The 22,726-nt window shown below is 40.3% G+C and overlaps 2 protein-coding genes across 6 annotated transcripts; one reads left to right on the forward strand and one right to left on the reverse strand.

The window, feature by feature from the left end:
• Nucleotides 1-306: 306 nt before the first annotated feature.
• psma8 (proteasome 20S subunit alpha 8) lies at nucleotides 307-5,102 on the reverse strand. Of its 2 annotated transcripts, XM_046408426.1 has the most exons (8): nucleotides 5,030-5,102; nucleotides 4,482-4,587; nucleotides 3,343-3,469; nucleotides 2,114-2,238; nucleotides 1,854-1,976; nucleotides 1,598-1,717; nucleotides 916-978; nucleotides 307-826 (listed from the first exon to the last, which is right to left on the reverse strand). In XM_046408426.1, exons 2-8 carry the CDS (start codon nucleotides 4,581-4,583, stop codon nucleotides 731-733), a joined length of 756 nt encoding a protein of 251 aa, XP_046264382.1. In that variant the 5' UTR covers nucleotides 4,584-4,587; nucleotides 5,030-5,102; the 3' UTR covers nucleotides 307-730. The 2 variants fall into 2 exon arrangements, with proteins under 2 accessions (XP_046264382.1, XP_046264381.1); XM_046408425.1 differs by lacking the exon at nucleotides 5,030-5,102 and having other exon boundaries at nucleotides 4,482-4,724.
• Nucleotides 5,103-5,309: 207 nt separating this feature from the next.
• Nucleotides 5,310-16,196, forward strand: ss18 (SS18 subunit of BAF chromatin remodeling complex). Of its 4 annotated transcripts, XM_046408421.1 has the most exons (11): nucleotides 5,311-5,501; nucleotides 5,986-6,062; nucleotides 6,145-6,229; nucleotides 7,347-7,503; nucleotides 8,600-8,830; nucleotides 9,001-9,171; nucleotides 9,495-9,572; nucleotides 11,282-11,404; nucleotides 13,248-13,378; nucleotides 13,810-13,872; nucleotides 14,597-16,196. In XM_046408421.1, the coding sequence occupies exons 1-10, from the start codon at nucleotides 5,433-5,435 to the stop codon at nucleotides 13,825-13,827; spliced, it is 1,140 nt and encodes a 379-aa protein (XP_046264377.1). In that variant the 5' UTR covers nucleotides 5,311-5,432; the 3' UTR covers nucleotides 13,828-13,872; nucleotides 14,597-16,196. The 4 variants fall into 4 exon arrangements, with proteins under 4 accessions (XP_046264378.1, XP_046264377.1, XP_046264376.1 ...); XM_046408420.1 differs by lacking the exon at nucleotides 13,810-13,872; XM_046408423.1 differs by lacking the exons at nucleotides 5,311-5,501; nucleotides 13,810-13,872 and adding an exon at nucleotides 5,543-5,695.
• Nucleotides 16,197-22,726: the final 6,530 nt, after the last annotated feature.

A 22,726-nucleotide genomic window follows, 5' to 3' on the forward strand; every position in this document is an offset into this window, starting at 1 on the left:
CTTATTCCTGGTCTGTGTGACAGAATGCTGATAAATGAAAACCATTGCCCTTTATAGCCACACACTATACTGCCGCTAGCAGTGTTTTAAACTGTAGTTATCTTTATCGCAGTACTTGCTTTGCAGTAGGATAATCAATAATGGGGGGGTAGGTAAGAATCCATTTCTCTACTGTGTTTCTCACCAGTGGGCACATGAGTAGCAAAAACAATATTACTTATAATACTTCTATGTAGACAGCATGTAGTAAAGCCTTTTGGCATAACAGACCGCTTAAAAGTGGTTTCACAAAAAACAAAAACATGATACAAACGAGTCAGCTTTTATTGAGTATTTAGTTTCATTATGTTGAATGTATGCTGAATGTTTCTGAACGATTTATTTGAACATTTGAGATTTATCACCATCCGAGGTGTTTGATGAATGATATAAAAACCATCCTCTAAGCGTAGTTTAAGATCTAAATCCTAACTTGAGATCTACGTCTGTGCTTTTAAACATCAGTCAACAAGAGCTTGGAAGTATAGGAACTAGATATTCTTTGCAAATGGTACAGTATCACTCAGAAGCATGTTCAAAATATGTGAACATCAACAGATCTCAAGTGATGATTTAGATCCTTACAATGAAATAAATGAGGAGTAAAACCTCTAAAATGGTCAAATATTTGCAACCCAAGTATGCTACTGTCATCCAAGTGCAATAAAGAAAAACCTCTCAATTAACTGTTTCAAGTGGACTTTTTCTGCTTCTTCTTTTCCGCCTCCTCCTCTTTTTCTTTCTCAATTTCAGCCACCAGGGTCTCAATTTCCTTGGATTCCAAAATCTGTAAACAGCCCAGAAAAGTTATAATTAGCCTTTAAATAAAAAGGTAAAGGCTGACGCAAAAGCCAAACGTAATCTGCAGCAAATCACCTTCAGTGGCTGATTCCGCCTGATGACAGCAAGTTCAATATTCTTCCCTCCTGACTGGACAACCTGTAATGGAACAAATTCTTTAAAGTAAAAAATCCCAGCAAATCAGCATATTAACCACTGTGGCCTGTTAAAGTTTAAGGCTCTGTGAAGCTATGGGGGGAGTTTAAGTACAATAAAATGCAGTAAAATTCACTGACTGCTGCAACAACAACAAATTCAGCAAAAACAGTTTAAGCGTCATTTTAAAAAATACAATACACAAAGATGGAAAAATTTCGGTCTACTGAAATGCAGCACTTAGTTGAATTGCTTAGCTTTCTCCTGTTTTGCCTGCACTTGGGCAGGTGATGCATGAAAACCTAACAATCATGACAGATCACTTTATGATTTACATCTGGCAGCATCAGGTGCTCTTTGACAAAGTCAGGAACATCTCAGGACTATATCAACATCATACATTCACGTAATTACTTCTGAAATCACAAATCCTGCTGCTCAATTTTCACGTTTCCTATTTGTGACACACTCCATGTAAAAAGTCCCTGAAAAGGAATACTTTCATTACAGTGTGACAGTCCCATTGTGAAGCAACTTAATAATTATTCAATCTCGATACATGCAGCTAATGATGAGGTGTGTACATTAAAATGGGTCAGAGCAAAAACTAATTTGACCTTACCTCAAGCAGCGCTTTGATAGCCAACTTGATTGCCTCATTGTCCCCAGCAATGGCTTCATCTGTGTAATTCTTCTCCAGGAACTCCCGCACAGTTTTTGCGCTACGGCCGATTGCATTTGCCTGTGTTTTTTTTTTTTTTTTTTTTTTTTTTTGTCCCCAAGAAAAACACAAAATTCAATTATTAATCAATTTCATACTGACAGTGTACAACTCTAATTAGAAAACTGAGTCATGTACCAAGAGCAAACTCACTGACCTTCCAGGCATGGTAGGTTCCTGATGGGTCTGTCTGATACAGTCTGGGAGTCCCATCGTAGTCAAAGCCAACAATTAACGCAGAGATGCCAAATGGTCTGCGGCCGTTGCTTTGAGTGTAGCGCTACAAATATAAACACATAATATAACACAGTCTCTACATATGATATCAATGGTTCTTGTCCGGTACATATGGAATCTTACAAATAACATTCAGTGAACTAATAGAAAACACAAATGAACTGTAAGAAAGTTAAATACCTGTTTCAGTGTAGCTATGTAGCGTGTGATGTATTCCACTGTGACTGGGTCCTCAACAGTTAGCCTGTGGCTCTGGCACTCAACCCGAGCTCTATTTATCACGATACGAGCATCTGCTGTCAGACCTTAAAAACAATGAAAGATGATAAGGGCCTTCGCTACATATAGGAAAATTACAAATTAAAATTGGAGCAACAAAAGCCTAATATATATATATAGGATAGATTTCTGTAATGACATTAGGGATGCACAGTATGGATATTTTTAACCTGTCTATGCACAAACGAGGGGAAGACAGTCTAAGGCATAGCGAGCAAAGAAGGATGATTAATATTCTGCAGTACTATTAAGTTCTGGTCTGTTAAAAGACTTTTCCCCTACTATCTGAATGCTTCTGGAACATATAGTGCAAATCGCAATCACGTCGTCTTCCTCTGAAACTGTAAAATAACGTCTACACCAAAAAAAACAGCTCTTCTTCTCCGTGTTTACCGACAGATCGCAACCCAACTTTAAAGGCACACCATCAGGTGCACAATCGGAGAGTGTCGGTGAAAGCAGTTTGGATAAGCTTTGAATTATCTGTTCTATTTATTGGCTAAAACTTACGATAAATTATCGTCCAATAAATTTCCCATTATGTGGATGACAATTAATCAGTTCAGTATATACAGTGTAAGGGTGCTCCACTCAGGATTTAAGGGGCAGATTACATTTACTGGAAGCATACTAAAAACATTATTAAAATATGAAATATTTTAGTCTGTATCAAATAATTACAGACTAGAAAAACACACACAGAACACAGGACACAGAATTCAGCTGTTTCAGGGGACAGAGTGGTGCCAGAGAATATGTACTAATATCCTTTTTTGTTTTTATTTGGCAAGTAATAGTTTGCTTGTCCCAGGCATGTTTTCTGAAGCCTGGTTGACCAAAGATTCTTTTGGGGATGACAGGATGCTGTTCCAACCCTGCAGTATTCTATGTCAGCTTAGCAGCACACAGAGAGACTGTCTTGTGTGTTTATCTAATCAGTCTTTACAGATCAACAATTCCTATTTAGAACAAATATCATCCACTAAAAATCAGTAGCCTATCAATCAGACAACCTCAATTTTATGCATCTTTAAGTAATGTAGTGTTTGTGACAACTTATCTCAGCCCACCATGCCATATTACATGATAAATGTATTACTCAGTTTTGGAAAAAGTGTTGTTTGAGTTACCTGCAAATGCCATGCAGACATGCTCATCCAGGGCACATATCTTACGGACAGTCCTTTCCTCCTGCAACTTTGCTACGGATTTCTTCTCAACACCAAGGACAACAATGTCTTTACCCCTGATTCCCACCTGTACAAAAGATAAAATAAAAAAATTATTTGTGAACAATGGCAACATTGCCATTTGTTGGTAACTGTTGTGGACTGTTTCAGTAACATGGTCTAAATATAACTTTTCTGAGCAACTTTCAGTGCATGTATTGTTTGATATCTGAGGGGGATCCTCAGAAAAAGTTTCCACACAAGCCAAAAGAAAAACATCTTGGAACAGGTTCCAGGAACCCACATAACCCCAAGAGTGCTCCCACAGTGACTGGAGTGACATCTCTTGATTTCCGAAGGACAGTAAAAGACTTTTAGGAAACCCAAGTATATATGTTTATTGAACATAACTGGTCTGCCATTAATCAGATTATTCTCAAACAACCAACTTTTTCTGGGGGTGGAAGGTTTAAGGTAAATGAGGCACATGTAGCTAACGTTCAACAGCTAATTATAAATTACTGCAGAATCTATTTGTAACGGAGGAATGTGCAACTACAATGGCTTAATGAGTGGGGTGTAACACTGGTGTTAACAGAAAACTGATTATCACACGCCGAATTCAGTGCAATTGTGATGCTACCAAGTAATTAACGCTACATGGGAATTATTATGCAAATACAGCCCTAGGTTTTTATAACTCATAATGCTACTTCTATTAAGTTAGTTTGTGCAGTTAGTGAAGACAAATTCATACGTGCTAATCGAGTAAGAATCAAACATAATTTCAGTAAATTAACTAGCGGTAGTTGGCATTATCACGAAACTGAAACTACTGTGAGAGTGACACAGCGACAAAATGCTTGCTAGTGATAGCTAGTATTTACATGTTCATCAATTGTTAATGTATTGCGTTGCGTGTGGATACTGCACGTTAGTAATAAATAAAACACTTTCACAGCATGGCTGTAACGGACTGGTTTACAAATAAAATTAATAAAACACATTTTAAATAGTACCTGCTAGTAGCTAGCTTAGCTGATTGGCTAACTTACGTTTGCTAATGTTAGCTTAAGAATTAGTTATATTTCAGGACTTACCGCTGTAGAACCTTTCTTTACAGCTTCTTGTGCATACTCCACTTGAAAGAGATGACCATCAGGGGAAAACACTGTAATAGCTCTGTCATATCTGGCCGCCATTGCACTGTAATACAGGCACAATCACAGGAAAAGAGGAAACTTAAACCAAATGATTCAGCTAGTTAGCGAGCATCAGCTCTGTGTGAAGCCGCCGTGTGTTGAAAACAGCGCATGCGCACGACCTCTGAACTCGGGCAATACCAAAACTAGGGTTCGCCAGAGAATGTTTTAAATAATAATAAAAATTTAAAAAGAAACAGTAGAATACTGACTATTTGATTTGCCTCAGAGTTCGACGAAAATATAATTTAAATGTGAAAATTACAAGACGAAAGCGACTGAAGGTCAACGTTCCATACTACATTTCATGTAATCTATCATTTTAATTTAAGATCCTTGGGCAATGTGGAATGAGGATACAATGTGAGTGAAATTCAATATATAAAACTAGGACTAATAAACTAATAATCATAAGTACCTAAAACTGTCTGCAATATTGTACTTACTGTATATTAAAGGCTCTGGCTGTGTTTCCCTATGTTGTTTCGCGGTCCATTTCCTGTCGCCTTTTGGACTAGACTAGGCTGTTCCACTGTATGAAAAATAGGTGTCGTTGTAATTCAATTAAGACAAAATATGGATGTTCTTAACTATATGGTTGAATATGTTGAAATATTCTTCCTTACATAAAATAAATTTAAACATCAAGCTTCCCCATGTGTAATCGAAATAAACAATGATAATCAACTATATTTTTAAGCGGAACGTATCACCCCCAAAACGGACGACTGCATTACGAAATTGCATCCTATTCTGAACTGTTTGATCTGAGTTCTACAGATTTGTTAAGTGTGTTGGCTACTTTTGACTTTTATGTCCTAGTTTACCTTAATTTCATAGAGTATCACCATGTCGGTGGCGTTTGCACCTCACAGGCAGCGTGGGAAGGGTGATATAACACCCGCTGGAATACAAAAGGTAATTCATCTTTTTAGCGCGTCTCAGAATGGAGGCTATGGGCACCAGACGCTGCTAGCCGTTGAGCTAATCGAAGTAGCAGTGCCCATCCAAGTCTCACTGTGAATAGATCGGAAACAATTTTGCAGGGTCAAAGCGCGGTGAATATGAACGCCTCTGGAGTCAGGGCGCCATGTGTAAACGACGGGTCTTAGGTAGATTTACCAAACTAACGTATAATTGTATTTTATATGAATGGAGGCCTGACATTTTATTAGCTAAGGACAGCTAGCTAGCGAGACTCGTCTTTTGTTAGCTAGAAACGCACACTCACATTTAACAAAAACGCACCGCATCCTACTCGTTGTTTTCATATTTCAGAAGAGTAACCATCACAAAACAAAGGATAACCTTTTCCTTTATTTCCCAGTATCAATATTTGGTTAATATTTGAGTTATCCCACAAAACAAATACTTGATACAGATATCTACGTGTACTTTTCAGTTACTTGATGAAAACAACCAGCTGATCCAGTGTATAATGGACTTCCAGAGTAAAGGGAAAACAGCAGAATGTTCACAGTAAGTGATGAAAATCTCCTCTTGTCCGCGCTTTGTGGTAAATTCCCATTAGCCATGTATTGATGACTCTCCACCTGCCTAGGTATCAACAAATGCTGCACAGAAATTTAGTGTACCTTGCGACGATAGCAGACTCCAATCAGAACATGCAGTCCCTCCTTCCTGCTGTGAGTATTAGTTTTTTCTGGTTGTTCTGAGTGAATTGTGTATATGACAGCGTGACTTCTCTGCCTCAAAATGTTGAGCTCTTGTCCATATCCAATACAAATCACTTGGGCACTTGTTCAGGTATATCATCTGAAATCAAAAGATAACAATGCAATATTACACTAAGAAAGTCATGTTACACCAATGCATTGTTATTTCATCCCAACTGAATCATATATAAAATGTGAAGAATTAAATTGCAGTTGTGTAACGTCCTGATTTTTTTTATTCATTTATTTTTTTAAGTGAAAATCTGTTTAACTTCACACTTACATTAAAGGGAAACTCGACCAGTGTAAACACATATCATTTTATTTGTCTCAAGGAATGCAGCTCATGCTGTGAGAGCATTTGTGTAAAATCTTATGTGGTTCTCAAGGGATTTTTCAAAATTTGAACAAATTACCCCTGTGATATCACCAAGGTTATGGAAGGTGTATAATCCATAATTTTTTGGAGCTTGACCTGTACGAGGGTTTAAAAGTCTTGTTACTTTGGCTTCTGCTGCACCTTTAAATATGCTTCTTGCAATCCACCAAAATGAACTGGAGTGCTACTTTTGGCCTATTGTAGATGTTCTTTATACAACACCCATATGAACTCTGCACTTAGAATTTATACATTTTTTTATTTGGGTTTACATTGAAGCCCATTGTTTTAGAACCATCACTCCCTCATATCATATGTAACGCTCCAGTAGATCAGAATGAAGCTACTGTTAAGTAATAGTGATATACATCCTATTTGCTACATCTTTGTTCTTATGGGCTCTCGTTGCAGGCTAAACAATAACCTTTTTTTAGTCATTGATGGTCCCTGGCTGTGATTTAATTGAGGACAGTGATTGTGTGACTGTATATTGTGCAGGGCTATTTCATTAAAATTTTTAATATACAGCTTCTTTTAAAAATTGATTAATGCACATTATAGTTAGACTTAATCTTAATTTGTACAGAGATTTGATCTGCTTTTATCAGTTTTTTTAATCTGTTTGTTGTTTTCTTTTGAGTGGCTCAGGCTCAGATGTGTTTCTAGCCAGCTGATGTGTGTTTTTGTGTCTATGTTGTGTGCCTCCAGCCGCCCACTCAAAACATGCCCATGGGCCCTGGTGGGATGAACCAGAGTGGACCCCCCCCTCAGCCTCCCCACGGTCACAACATGCCCTCTGAGGGTATGGTCAGTGGTGGCCCTCCAGCCCCACACATGCAGAACCAGATGAATGGACAGATGCCTGGTAAGTGACCGCCCCCCCACCCAGCTTCCCTCCCTTGTCTTTCTCGCTTTTCTTTCCCCTTCTTTTCCCTCAGTCCCTGTCTCACTTGGGTTGCCTAGCAACACCACAGAACTGTGAGGGAGGTCGCGCTGCTTAAGGATGATGTCACCCGTTTGCCAGTTCTAACGATGTTGGACTTGTACTCTTTTTGATTATAGTTATCCTCTTCTGTCATGGTTTACTTCAGTGAGCACTGATTACTATACCACACAAAAATTGTAAATTCTAAAAGATAAATTTAGAGGGCACCATATTAGAAAACCAGATGCCACATTTTCCACTGGTGTGGAAAATTGTAATGTTGCATTTACTCAACCTGTTCCGTGTTGTGCTACTGTGTTTTTTGAATTTCTGTTGAAACCTTATGGCAGGAAATATATGGTCTGACAAACAGTACTGTGGTATTACCTGTGTGTTGAGCCTCACTATGATGCTCCCTGTTCAGATATGACAAACTGAACAGGTCTATATTTAGATGGCTAGATAGTCAGCTCAAGATAGGTAAAGATTGTCGCCAGCTTAGAGTACTTTCATAACTCGTGCAGAGAGTTGCTGTCCATTTGAGTTTGTTTTCCGTTGTGAATTTCAGTTCTCCCTTTGACAGATGGGGTCCTCAGTGTTCTTTGAATTACTCTGTTTGTCATGTGTTTGGAACTGTGATTAAGTCTCTTTCAGCATAAATATAATGTGTTAAACACATAGGGTTGACTTGGTTCTTACTTGAAAAAAATTTGTCTGTCTTTAAATTTGAAAGGTTCTATAGCTTTTTGTGGCTAGATCAGCTTTAAATATTGCAAGAGGGCAGTGAATGAAAAGAAGATACAAAATGAACTGGTTAGTCAGAGATGAGGATGATTAATTACAGTCTGAGTGAACCCCAAACCTCCAATACATCATCATCATCATCATTCCTGTTGTATGGAAACACAGCCTCAGATCACAGTTGTTTACAGAACAGCACAGCACGAGGGAAATTACACATAAGTATGTGTGCTAAATATTTATGTATGTAGCTTTTCAAAGAGAGTCATGAATCATCTCTGTTGTTTCTTTCCAGGGCCTAATCACATGCCCATGCAAGGTCCTGGTCCAGGCCCCAACCAGCCCCCAAACATGCCCAGTGGCTCTATGAATATGCCCCCCAGCAGCCATGGATCAATGGGTGGTTACAATCACACCGTCCCATCTTCTCAGGGCATGCCAGCTCAGAGCCAAATGAACATGACCCAGGGCCAGCCCATGGGAAACTACGGGCCGCGGCCAAACATGAACATGCAACCCAATCAAGGTAAAACAACTAACTTGTTAGTTTCCACTTGGTAGTGTTGATTTTCAGTGCCTTGTCACCTGTCTTACTTGATTGCCGCACATCGTTCACCTACTTTTGATAAACCATCTCCTGCGCGTGTGGGTTTTCTGTGTAATACAGTTTGAGATAACTCTGTTGGTGTACCACAGGCCCCATGATGCACCAGCAGCCTCCCTCCCAGCAGTATAACATGCCTCCTGGTGGTGCTGGACAGCACTACCAAGGGCAACAGACCCCAATGGGCATGATGAGCCAGGTCAGCCAAGGGAATCATGTGATGGGGCAGAGGCCAATGCCGCCTTACAGACCTCCTCAGCAAGGTATACCCCTCAGAGTGTGTCCGTTAAGTGTGCAAGTTGTGAGTGTTGTCTTTCCTCTCCCTAACCAACCGTCCTGCATTTCTTACTCTTGTTTCTCTCAGTTTCCCCATATCCACATCTCTAGGTCACAGACATCTTGATGATTAAACATGTAAACTGAAGCCTTCAAACATAAAATCATTCAAATGACCCAAAGAAAGCTTTCTAACAAGAACTCGCAACAAGGAATCCATCCTCTCTACTCTTCCCCTCACACAACCGATCCAACAACACCTTGAATCTACTTGTGTGTGTGTGTGTATGTTGTGTGTATATGTATGTAGGACCCCCTCAGCAGTATCCAGGGCAGGAAGACTACTATGGGGACCAGTACAGTCACGCAGGACAGGGAGCCTCAGAAGGTAGGAGAACCCTCCAGTCACTTGGAGAAAGCAAACAAAAAAAAATGAACCCAGGAGTTGTGTTAAAACACAAATGATGCAAAGAGACTGTGAAAAAAACAATATTTCAGTTTCTTCATTATTTTCTGGGAAATCAAAGTGACTTTGGGCCCTAAAAAAAATCAAAATTAGGCATCTAATTTTGAAGAAATATACACATTCCAATGTCTTGTAATGCCATCTCCACAGTTGTGGCTGGCGCTCCACCTGTTGGTGTAAAAGACAAGTCTTTCAGTCAAGAATATTTACATTCTGTTGGTGGTTCTCAGTGAGCCAGTTTCCACAGATGTGATATGGACTGCCATTCATTGTGCATAGACAGATTTTATACACAGATAGTAATGGAATTCAGTTTTACCAACTCGACTGATGGTCCCTAAGTGAAACCCCTGTGGTCAGGAGGAAGGGATTGGGGCTGACAGAATCGTCCTCTGCCAACGCTGGGTGAAACTGAGTTAAGATGATGCTTTCAAAAATGACCTGTCAGGTATTAATGCTCCAAAAGTAGGCTGTTTACTTAAGCTTAACTTAGCTTTCGGTAGGAACACGCACTCTTGATGGCAATTTATCACTTGCTTGATCTTGCAGAAATTGTGATCGTGTCATTCCCCCGTTGCCTCCACACTCGAGTGCCACACACAGCGTTCTGGTGTAATTGCATCAAAGCAATTACTGATAAAAGGCACAATAGTGTGGGCATTTAGAAAAAGTCGTCGTGAATTTTGGATGAAGATGGGACACTTCAGATAGCTGATTTTCTCTATGTTGATAGGTTAAGGGGTGATATCATTAAAGTAGCAGCCTCAGTGAAAGATTTATAATAAAGCAGTTCTTTCTCTTGGTCCAATTAACATGTTTGTTTTTTTGCGTTGTTTTCTCTACTGACTACACTACTTTCCTTTTGACCATTCAAACAGGTTTTCTTTTTTCTTTCTTTTTCCGAGAGAAATCTGGCCATTTTGGGGGGTGGACATGAGTTCTTAAAATTGCTGCCATTAAGACTCTAAACTCCCTGAGCTCCTCAGTAACATGATCAGTTTCATGCCACTGAGGTTATTTTTTTTAAGTGACATGTATTATATGAATAGATTGAAGGTTATAGGTTCGGTTAGTCTCATATGTTAAGTTTGTGGTAGGTCATCAGTTTGCTCTCACCATATACTCATCAAGGCTTTGGTAGGCCTTATGAGAATCTCTCACAACACTGCTAACATGGAAGGGATCTTTATACCTTTCTTTCATATGTGTGGTCATGACTATGTTGCCATGAGGATGCTTAGGTCTTTTTCCCTACTTTGTTGATATGCATGCTTTTTAAACTACCATGTATGTTCAACAAAAAAGAGAAAGTAGCACCTAAAAACGGAATATGTAAATACTCAGTATTTTGTTCAGCCTAGATTTTATACATTACTCTGTGCTTAATATTTTCTTTATTCTTACTGGAATGTCTTCCCTGCTGCAACATTTATCTTTTACTATTAGATAGTATCTATCTAATAGTTAACTTTACTTCTGCTTACTTACTTATTACTTCTTGCTAATGGTTTCTCATTACACAGTGCTGTTGTACCTTTTTTTTTTTTTTTTTTTTATGAAGTTGGCTGTACATGACCGCCTATGTGTGTGTCAATATGTTGCTCACATTACCTGCCATCTCCCCCCTGAAGGTAATGCCCAGTATGGCCAGCAGCAGGAAGCATATCAGCAAGGCCCTCCCCAGCAGCAGGGCTACCCTCCTCAGCAACAGTACCCAGGTCAACAGGGCTACCCACCACAGCAGCAGGGTTACGGTGAGTTTGTCCTGTAGGAGGCGCTGTCAGCTCTCTTTGGCTACTTTCTCCAGCTGCTTTAACTCAATAATTCCTCCTGAATGAGCTGGTAATTACTGGCCCTTGGAAATGTAACTGTGCCAGATGCATGTCAAGACATCATCAAGAGCAAGGAATTAAAGGACCGCCTTAATGAATGGTTGGGGGATTGGAACTTGGTCGAAAAGAAATTTAATCAGTAGTGGTGGCTGCCACTACATTAGCATTTCTCCTGGTACTTCAGTTTAATATGACACACTGTTCTGAGGAAGTGGGAGAGGTTCTTTTGCTGATGGGTACAAACATTGGGCAAGAGTGTGCAGACTGCCAGCCAGACATTTTTGAACTCCTAGAATTTTAGCATTATTGGTAAATAATTAAGCAAACTGTTTATTCTAGATATCCTAAAATGACCAAATGTGCATTTTAAGATATAACATGTAGCAGTTCTGCGTTAAAATGTCTAAAATCGAGTAAACTTTAGGTTAGGTATTTATTTGAGTTGCATACTTGCATTATCCCAAATATTCCCAGCAGTGTTCAAACCCAGAGAAATGTGTAATTTTGTTCAAGGTAATAGTGTTTCACCTGTCGCTATAACTTCTGCGAGAGTGTCAGAGAGTAAGGGACAAAGTCCCTGAAGGTGTCTAAACATAACATGAACAAAACTTTAAAACATAACCCCGTCTGTGAACATTTCTGCCTGAGTCACCCTATAGAGTTTGATCAACAGTGGTGGTTGTTAAACAGTGAAGACAACAGCTTCCATGCTCCTGACTTGCGCCTTTTGTAACTCAACAGTCATGACAATTTGGAGCACAAGACTTTTGTTACGACACATAATTTACTTGTACCTATTTTGTATTTCCGTTTTCTAGTGTTAGTGTAACCATTTAATCAAATGAGTAAAGTTAAGCATGTTTTAAAAATGTTCCACTTTCAGTGTCCGTGTTTAAGATCATGCGGGTCTTTGGTCCTCCTCATTCCATTTTTTACTGGAACTTTCCATCACTCACCCTCTGTCTGAACCAGAGCTCATGTTAGTAATGAGCTAACAGAGAGGCAGAGGCTGTGAGGTGAGATCCATCTGGCACACACATGCTTTACTCTCGCAGGCCCCCACAAGGTTATGCTCAACAGCATAAGGCATTATGAGCGCCTAACGATGCTGCGTGGGCCTCATTTGACTTGAGCCCCAGTCAAGCTTTGCAGGTCCTTCGCAGCACCTGCATAGATAGCTACAGTGTACGGGGGCTGATGAAGTGATTTTTTTTTTTGTTTTTTTTTTAATGAAGCCTGCTACTCTAATGAAGACCAACAGAATGCTTGATGTCTCCTTGCATTAGGGAACCACCACCCGACTCTAACCTGACTCGCTCATTGTCGGTCATTACTCAGTCAGGCGTTGCGGAGGCAGCCTAAACAAATGGGTCTGACATATCCACCATCCTCTCTTTGTCATCCATCAGCTTTTTTTATTGCAGCCCATTAGTGATAGTAAACTAACAGGGATTCCCTAGAGTTCTCAGAGTAAGAAGTAGGGAACGGAAACGGTTAATGAGCAACATTTTGGGCCGTTTTTTATTCTGGGTTCCTTTGTTTGAGTCCAAACCTGAATTTCATCATCACATCTCTTTCTAAGCCATTAGTGAGACCTGAAATCGCACTGCTTTAAAAGAAAAATGCACAAGTCGCTTACCCATGTCATCAAGTTTTGTTGAACGTTATTCACTGCTCATTAATCAGTTTGAGTTAATGGTTTTATGTTTACTCTGTCAAGCGTAGCCTGCGTCATTGTTAAATCGAGTTCTCAATTTTTTTGTAGGCCCCTCCCAAAGTGCCCCAGGACAGTATCCGAACTATCCTCAGGGGCAGGGACAGCAGTATGGGGCCTATCGCCCTCCTCAACCTGGACCCCCACAGGGACAGCAGCAGCGCCCCTACGGCTATGACCAGGTGAGTATACCCACAACACAAGACAGTCACAGAGACTTATTTATACCTTTGTTGTAGTTTGTCCCTTACTATGTTTATTGCCAGATTTAGCTGTACATTTTGTGTAGAGGGAGTAGAGACCAATGTGAAGTTAGAATGTAAACATTAAAAGATGGTATGTTATGCATGCTTGTCATCATACGGGGGGTTAAATCAAATCCAGAAGAGTATATGTGCTACTGTTGTCTTTTCCTTGTTAATTTGAGTTTTATATCCTGGCTAATGTGGTTTGCCAATTCAGTGAAATATGAGGGCTTTAAGAAGATTCTTCCTTAAAATTGATGCAGACTGCTCTAGTGTTTAAAGGGAGATCTATTTTTTGCCCTGTATTTCCTGTGGTCTTATGTGGGGACCACAGCTACACTTTGATATCTTTATCTTTGAATATTCAGGGGCACATGAGGAAATAAAGACCCGGGGATTTGAACCCCTGACTAGCTCTGTAACAAGCAAAGGTAATGGTTGCTGTGAAGACCTCAATGTCCAATCTAGACTTTTGACCACCTAGCCTTAATTTACATTTGTTATGTTTCTTCTGTCTCTCTTTTGTCTTTATCTTTCTCCATTCTTTCTCATTTTCTTTCTTAAGCTTTTTCTTTTCTTTTTTTGTACTCCTGTTATTTTGTTATTAACCAGGGGTCGAATTCAAAGTCATGAGGTCCAGAAACACAGCATGTGTAGTCTGCAGTGAGGCAGCCAATCTTTAGTGCTTTGGCTGTGTCTCTGCAATTTGTAACACTGGTTTGAATGACTATTGTGCTTATGATAATACTCATATTTTAATTACAAATGTTATGTATATCAGTCAAATCACAAATGCTTCCAAATTTTTTTTACTAATTCCAAACATATTCTTCGACCCCTGTTTAGAAATGCATCAGTTACTATTGTCTTTGCACTGAATTTGTCTCACTTAAAACTAGTGTCCACTATTTAATAAGGAAATATCGTCCTCAGCCATGCTGCTGCCGAAACCTGAGGTATCAAGTTAGAATTTAGAGCTCACAAGTTGTGAGGCCATGCTGCCACCTGCTGGTCAATGCCAGCAAATGCAGTCATAAATCATGGTTTGCAGTAGGATATGGTTGAAATCACAGATGTCTGTTTGCACCATATTGAGATTTGTTCCAGGCTTTTGAGAAGGTCAGTAATATGAGCCTGTCACATTTCTCTCCACAGGGCCAGTATGGAAATTACCAGCAATGAGAGATGGTCACAGCAACCCACACAGCTCTGCCCTGATCTCTGTCTGAGCTCTGACTTCCTGTCAACTGCTAAGCAGACTTAAATGATAGTTGTAGCTCACTGAGATTCTTTCAGATGTGAACTTACAACACTCAAAAAATACAAGATACGATTTCCCCTCTCTTTGGGCTCTTGTATGGCTCCTCAATGCCAATAAAATGTATTCTGTTCATCATGTACATTGACCTGATAATGTCAAAGTCCATGACTCAACCTCTGGTCCAGTCTCAAAGCAGCAATGCCTTAAAAATGGAACTGCCTTAGCCTTTAGCATTGCAGATTGTGAAATAGGCTAACAAAATTTTGGGTATCAGAGATGATCTAAATGTACAGTTTCAGTCTACTGTGGTGCATTGTTTCTCTATCCCTCAGCTCCTTGTTCATAAGAAGCAATAATGCCAGCAGTAGGGAAATGTGCGAGGGCTCGAAATAATGCACCAGACAAATTTCCTGCTAGGCCATGGTACATGTCTTGATGTATGTGATGATGTAAAAATATATTTTATGCTTTTTAGATCAAGCTAACTTTGTATAAGACATTGGAAACTAGTACTAAAGCTGTGTTGTTTATTTCATGAAGTGTATGTGTCAATGTTTTATTTTTTTTTTATGATCTTTAAAGATGATCCCATCCAGCACATTTCTTTTTTACTATTATGTCTTTGTTGTGTTGGCTTGTGTAGCTATTCAGTTGGATCTGCTGCTTCAGTGACATGAGCACCATGTGAATTCTTTCTATAAATAAAAAAAAGGAAAATCGATTGATGGACACAGAAATTCCTCAAAGGGCAAATATTAATAGCATGCCTGGGATTAGAACATGTTTAATGTCTGAATACACATGAAACAATTGCTGCATTTGGTTTTAATCTGTGTATTAGAGAGAGGGAAAAAATATATATCAAATTTACACCATGAATATTTTGTTTACCACATTACTTAATAATAACCGTTAGACATGCGTTTCAAAGAGTTGAAATGTAGCAGATGCCAATGCAACTTGTAAGTTAATGCTTTTTTTTTCTTTTTTTCTTTTTTGAAAAAAATAAAATACAAGCACCTCAGTCTTGTCCATTGACTGCAAATTGGTGAATGGGAAAGGCCAGACTTGGTATACAGTACAGGTTTCTTAAAAGTACTTTTTGTTAGTCTTGACAATGCTGGAATCCCCCCCTTTTCCCTTTGAATAAACGTCTGAGTTGATGTCATTCAAATAGTGTTGTCTGTGAATAATAAAGTTACTGTCAAATATGTAACATAAGATGTGAAAATAATGTTCTGAAATGGATTCCTTAATTTCACAGTAAAGACTGGTTGTGCAGTTTTATATCACTGGCTTGATATCTGTTTTATGGTGCATACTTTATTGATCCCATATGTACAGCAGCATAAAGAAGAGGAATTCATTGTCCTCAGATATTGTTTATATGGCTGTTTTAATATTCTGCTTTCTGCACCCCATCCAAGTGGTCACATTTGTGTCATTGCAATGTATAACTGTACATTACAATAAATTGGAAGAATCTTTACTATATTTTGATTTGTGTTCATTTATAACACTTGACCTTTTGGTTGATATGCCGATAATGCAAGTGCAAAATCATTCATCCTGACTAGAACATAAACAAAATGTGCACTATTGGTGCTGTCATAATGTGACAGTATGATCTAATTGTTTTGTCTTCATCTACTATCTGGCAATCAGTTTCCAACTGATAATGACCCTGCATCGCTCAGCAGCATGTCTGCTTTGTCCAGATGCATCCAGAGAGGTCCAGAGCACATTTACACCCAAAATTACCTTCCTTGTCCCTCTTTCCCCTTCTGCTCCCTCCAGAGAGGGAGAGGGACTACCTGTCACATTGGGGGGAGTGATACAGATGGTACACCAGATGTGTGGCCGAAGCACGTGACGGGAGACTGGTGTTGGTGTTAAGAGGGCCACAGACTGCCTGGGTTGCCTTGGTGCTGATGAGTGTTTGTGTGTGTGTGGGTGTGTGTAAATGCGGGCGAGTGCAGCCGAAGTGCTTTAAGAAGAGTGCGAAGTGTGAACTTTTTGACATATAAAATTTGTGTCTGTGCTTATGCACGTCCCTGCTCAGGTTTAGTGGCATCTCCTAGTCACCCCACCATCCTGCTGCTCCACAGCTGGCCGCCCCACCCTTCCCAGCTGCCACTGGGGCTCCCCCCGGCCCCTCCGCTTGGCAGAGCTGGCGTTTTGGGCGCTCCCCCACCAGTCCTCCCTGGCAGCTGCTGCCCTCAGCTGCGCTCTCGCAGACGGTATTGGGGTCGGACAAAGTCACTCCTCCTGTGTCTGTGTCTGGGGCCGTTGGGGGAGGATGAAGAGGTGGCAAGGAGACTCTTACCTCCTATGAAAGATCTCCTTTAAATGTTTATGACTTGGGCACATAACCAGAAAATGAGGAGGTGGAGGAATTCTGGTGTGAGTATGAACTTCTGTGGTATTTTATTAATGACTAACTTATGTAACTACACATTACAAAGTGCAGCCTTGCACAAAAAGATGATTTTTGCTGTGTTGTTCTAAGTGAGTTATTAAGAAAGCTTACAGAAGAGCAGGACTCCATGCATGTTCTGTCACGGTAAGGCAAACAGTGAAGTGGCAGCATCATTTAAGAGGATGATTATCTTGTTCAATATTTTGATAATTATAATTCAGGGCACCTTTCAGAGGAGGCTCCTAACCATTGAGGGGAAAATGACATTGTGATCATAGCTGGCAGGCAAGATCTGATCTCTGAGATCAAGATCTCTCTCTCTCTCTCTCTCTCTCTCTCTCCCTCTCTCTCTCTCTATTTCTCCCACTAACTCCCCCTTTCACTCTCTCATACCCACACTCTCAGTGTGACAGAAAGTCTATGGGGAGGTATAAGAGGTAGTTATGGGGGGAATGCAGCAGCCTCCACAGTTTAATTGGAGATGTGTCACACTAAATAAATGGTGCAAAAACAAGCGCTGACTGGAGGCTTGAGGGAGGGGCCCTGGGGATGCAGCCTGTTTTATTGGGCAGGAGCTTTGCACCGCTCCAGGGTGAAACTGGGCTATGCACTGCTGAGATACCCTCCAACCACCAAACCACCAGGCCTCCCAAAGACTGCTGTGGAGGAAAAGACAAAGGCATTAATTTCGCTTGGCGGAAATGCATCTTGTTGGCGCTGAGGAGAAGGTGTGCGTGAACTTGGTGACCCAATTGTTCCTCCTCCAATGAGGACGTATCATTGTCCTCATCTGAAATTTCAATTTCTGCACGCCGGCGAAACAAATCCGTAATTGTAAAATTTTGACTGAGTGCTGTCTGCCTCACTTGCTCCTAGATCTTATGTATGTCAATTTGTGCTTTGAAAAGACTGCAGCCAACAGCCTCCAGCCAATCCCATTTCCCTGTGTAATCCATACATGACCTCCAACTTACCACGAGAATGTGTTTTCCAATATTCTATCAATGTTGATATAACTGTTGTCTTGCTTCGCTCACGCAGTGTGTGTGTGTGTGTGTGCTTGTGTGCGCACCTTAGATTTCAGAGTTCATGGCACGAGTTTTGATTTACCTCTACAGTGTGCTGCAGTAATTGGATGTGACACCATTCTCCCTGCTCTCCCTGGGGGATATAACAGGAATCTGACTATTATGGCCCCAGTCATGAATATGTCACGACAGCTGCAAACAAAGGCCCGTGATTTGGATAAGGTTCCTCTGTATGTTGTCTTTGTGCTGATATATGAGATAAATGCTACAAGGGTAAATGAGTTTTCTGTAAAGCAATTTGCAGTGTTTACAAAGAATGATTAATTGCCATTATTTGCAAAAAAAAAAAAAAACAACCTACGATAGAGACGGTGTTCAATATTACATGTTCATCACTATGCCTGCCAGATACATACTTCCCTCGCAGATATTTGTTTAAGCTTTTTTTTGTTGTTTCTTTTTTTTTTTATCTGGTTTGAAAACAACAGAAAAGATTTTTTGGATCTGACATACACAAACAGGGTGATCCCCTAGAAAGACACTGTTTTGCATGCATCTGATGCGCAGTGCTTTGTTTAAATCCCATCGTTTGTTGAGGGTTTAGCCATCAAATCAAATTGAGTGTGCTGTTTTGTATGTGTTCTAGCCTCATAAAAGTAGTCTCTGGGTGAAATAGCAGGTATGCTGATATCAGTATTCCCACAGCCTGCATAATTGCTGTAATTTGCTTTCCCTTTGGGTAATCTGTAAACATGGCTGTTTTGATGTTTTTGGCATCCTCCATTGGCTGAGCTCTCTACTCTTCCAGTGGAGCCCCCATCCCAGCCCAGGGTGACACAAATAGATCCTTCCCCAGAAGGCGCACGTAGTTCCACATGGGCACAATCAATACAGCCCAGTCATCACTGGAACTGTGGCGGTATTAAAAGCACCCCGTGAGCTGGTTCTCACCATGCCGGCGTTTTAGGGAAATAAAGCTATTGATCCTCTGGGGCCTCTGGCGGAGCATTAACCTGGGCCCACAAATTAGAACGTGCTCATCTGGACACATCTGCCTGCAATGTTCCCAAAAAGCCAGTCCCAGGGAGAGAAAAGGAGGGCTGTGAGGCCTGCTGCTTCCAATGATGAGTAGAGCACTACTTGACGTCCATGTCAGAGCGGGGGAGGCGTCTGGATGCCCAGGACTTCCATTAGAGGCCCAGGATGGTGGCATGGGTCGATGTGGTAAGGTTTGGTTGGGGGTACTCCATCTCAGATCAGTGTGGTTCCTTCCCCCTGATGTAGAGAAAGAGGGGGCTGACCCACAGTAAACCTGAGCTCCTGACTGGAAGGACAATGAGGGAAAGGGCTGCTGCCTCCAATGCTTGCTCCAGCAGTGCCAAAGACTTTGCCTCTTTTGTACAATTTTATATCAAAGAGCAGAATGTATGTGATTTTTGTCGTATTCCACAGGAAAATCAAGAAGAGCTATTGAAATGGTAGATTTTCATGCAGATTCTCTCTAAGGAACGCCGCAATCACCTTATTTAAAATTTTGGATAACACATCTTTTGGATTTAGTACAACAGCAAGCTGTAATTTGAATTTTCGGATTACATTTTTATTTGTCTGCAAAACCTTGAGTTATGCTTCCCTCCATGACACCATGAATCTATTCGTGCCATTGATTCAAATGTATCACTTGCTGTGGTGTCATACAAGTCAGTAATTATATTTGACTAGGAGATCAGAGTCTGGATACACTGAGATAGAAACACAAACACAATTATGTGCATCTACGTGCCAGACATAGTTTTAGTAAAGACCTTTTTGATTGCCCCCCCCCCCTTTAACCATATCTCACAACACACCTGTGTGACTCATGACCCTGGCTTGTCTCCATCACTTTTTCTGTTAGAGTGATGCATGAATTCATCATGTACAAATTTTCTGGTTTCATTTCACCTCTGTTTCGTGTATAAATCTCGCACGCTTACAGGATGCCAGGGAGTGCTTCTTCTGTGCTTTAAAAACATTTGCACGATTAATGTTTACTGACGAAGAGAATCCATGTATCTCTCTTAACAACACATTTCACAAGCTACGCTCACACAGGCAGAGACACTTTGGAAACTTTGCCTCCTTTTTTTCTCAGCCTGCCCTACCAGTGGGAAGCCTGGAAGTTCTCTGCCCCAGTTCTCCATGTCCTTGAGAGTTGTGCCTTCGGGCCGGGGCTGGTGGGGTCCCGCGGTGCACAATGTGTGCTTCTCACTCAGGCTCCTGCTGTACTCCGCTGCCCCTGCATGGCTCTGGAGAGTTGCCAAACTCTGAGGGGTTGTCCGTGCGAGCGGGGGAGCGTGCGTGTTACCACAGAGCCGCTCCAAACATCTCACTTCCTTCCCCCATGACAGTCGACCGGATATAAATCACTTTCCTGGATTGGCCGACTACAATAGGATGCTAGGGGAAGATTGTTATGAATAATCAGACTAATTGCAATAAACAGTGTGAGGTGATGTGCGAATGACTGAGGGTCTTGTTTTGCTACATTCTGTTCTCGCAAAGGTTAAACCATAGGGTGGAGTGTGTGATGCCAGCTTAGTGAAGTCAGCAAAAGCCTATATGGCAACTGTTTGAAACGTTAAAAAAAGAATAAAAAAGATTCTTTATGAAAATTATGGGTAATTTTTTTTTTTTGTCCAACATAGTTTAATGATTAAAGTAACATCAGAAGAAAAGGCAATTACAGAGGGTGGTCATAATTTGTAGCTGTATGTGTTTGACAAATCTCTTTATATTTTATTCAGTACATATGAAATGTTTTTTTTGTAATTAATATGGATATTGGCCAAGAGCAAAGATAAAGATCCATTTTCTAATATTTTGTCCTTGGATTGTGCACTCAGGGAATTCACTCCCCTTTTTCTCTTTCGTCTCTCTGGCTGAGGCATTGGGAATTGGTGGGATAAGAGGCTATTCCCTAAATAGCCCATGGCAAGAGTTATCCTGATTAGCATGCTGCCTGCTCTCTGGCAGCAGTCCTCCAGGCCACCATCGCTATCACTTACGTGCTGTTTGTATTTGTAGTTGATAGTGTGTGCTGTTATAATTGGAATGAGCTCAGGAACCTCGTTTGCTTTTGATCCGCTGCCAGCCACTCGGAGTGCTACTGGGCCACAGCTCTCACCTCAACACTCCCAGTGGATTATGGGAAACTGCAACGCTTATGTTCTAAAAAGTGCCTGACAGCATCTCACTCAAGGTCGAACAATACAATGGTATGTGAGGGGAGTAGAACAAAAAAAAAAAAAAAAAAAAAAAAGATGGAGGAAAAAAGTTGAAGAGATATTTGATGCAACAATGGGTATTGAGTTGTGAACTGGGAAAATGTTATTTAAGACACGTGAAGCTAAGAGGCTAATATCAAAGGACCTGTAGGATAGTTTGGGGTAGTTTCAATAACACACAAAGATATGCAGAATTATTATGTCAAAAGGCCTTAGCATAAGTTTTTATGAAGCATCATCTGAGCGAGAGTATGCTGTTTGAATCTGTGCAATCAAACACAACATAGCAAGTTTCACAGTATTTTGACTTGTCATGGTAAGAAAAGCACGAGTAAACAATGGGTTAATCTTATAATATTTCAGTCCTGGTTGATTTGGTGTCAGCTGTGGTCACTAGTGGTAACTTACCTTCATGATTTACTTTTTCAAAACTGTAGTCTAACTGGTTAGTCTGTTTGCAGGGCAACCAAACTGTGGCGTCTTGTTCTGTAGATGCATTCTTGATAATCATAATCAGTCCTGATATCTGTGATAAATACATTGCATTTCCTGTTACTGCTTCATAATAAAAGCCACCCAGTGTTTTGCCTGTTCAGTCTGATTTAACAGAACTGGTACAATCTTGGGAAATGAATAGCAATGTTATGACTGATACTATATTTGATTTTGGATTACTTCAAAATCAGACTCAGAAAATATTTGACCTGATACTAAAAAGATCAGTAGTTCATAGTTCATAGTTCTAAACATTTTCAACGCAAATACAATGCGTTTTGCATATTCAGCATTTACAGTAGATCAAATCACATTAACCTATAAAAATATTCTGGCAGAAACTGTAGGCGCACTGTATGTGTTCTACAGCATGTGGGATGTTTCTTTCATGTTCGTTTTCAAAGATCACATTGACTTTGCTCTTTCTAATGCAGAAGAAACACTTACTCAAAAGGTTCAAATATACTTAGGAATATAATTAAAAATGGAGAAAATAATTGTTTATCATCATTAAAAAAACAGATATTTGTTAAGTTACTCTTAACAGAACCGGAACTCTGGAAACTATCTCCAGGTGCAACTTACTTTGATATACAACAGAATATTTAGCACATTCTCACTCGACTCGAGTATTTAAGGACAGAAGGTGTTGGTTATTTCACAGAATGTAAAGCCTACTGAGGCACTGTGATTTGTGATTTCAGGTTTATATAAACAAGACTGACTTGACTTGATATCAGTGATATAAAATAGAAAACAGAAACACTGCATTGCATACGTTTCTTGTGACTCCCCAATGCAGTGATTTGAATACAG

Source organism: Scatophagus argus, chromosome 13 (genome assembly GCF_020382885.2).
Source record: "Scatophagus argus isolate fScaArg1 chromosome 13, fScaArg1.pri, whole genome shotgun sequence".
Classification (NCBI taxonomy): Eukaryota; Metazoa; Chordata; class Actinopteri; family Scatophagidae; genus Scatophagus; species Scatophagus argus.

Coding starts and splice junctions, on each gene's coding strand:
- psma8 (XM_046408426.1), bottom strand. CDS start 4,583: ATGGCGGCCAGATATGACAGAGCTATTACAGTGTTTTCCCCTGATGGT. Junction 3,470..4,481: donor TAAAGAAAGGTTCTACAGCG/GTAAGTCCTGAA, acceptor TCTTTTGTACAG/GTGGGAATCAGGGGTAAAGA. Junction 2,239..3,342: donor TGTCTGCATGGCATTTGCAG/GTAACTCAAACA, acceptor ATTGTTTTTAAG/GTCTGACAGCAGATGCTCGT.
- ss18 (XM_046408420.1), top strand. CDS start 5,433: ATGTCGGTGGCGTTTGCACCTCACAGGCAGCGTGGGAAGGGTGATATA. Junction 6,063..6,144: donor AAAACAGCAGAATGTTCACA/GTAAGTGATGAA, acceptor CCACCTGCCTAG/GTATCAACAAATGCTGCACA. Junction 9,573..11,281: donor AGGACAGGGAGCCTCAGAAG/GTAGGAGAACCC, acceptor TCCCCCCTGAAG/GTAATGCCCAGTATGGCCAG.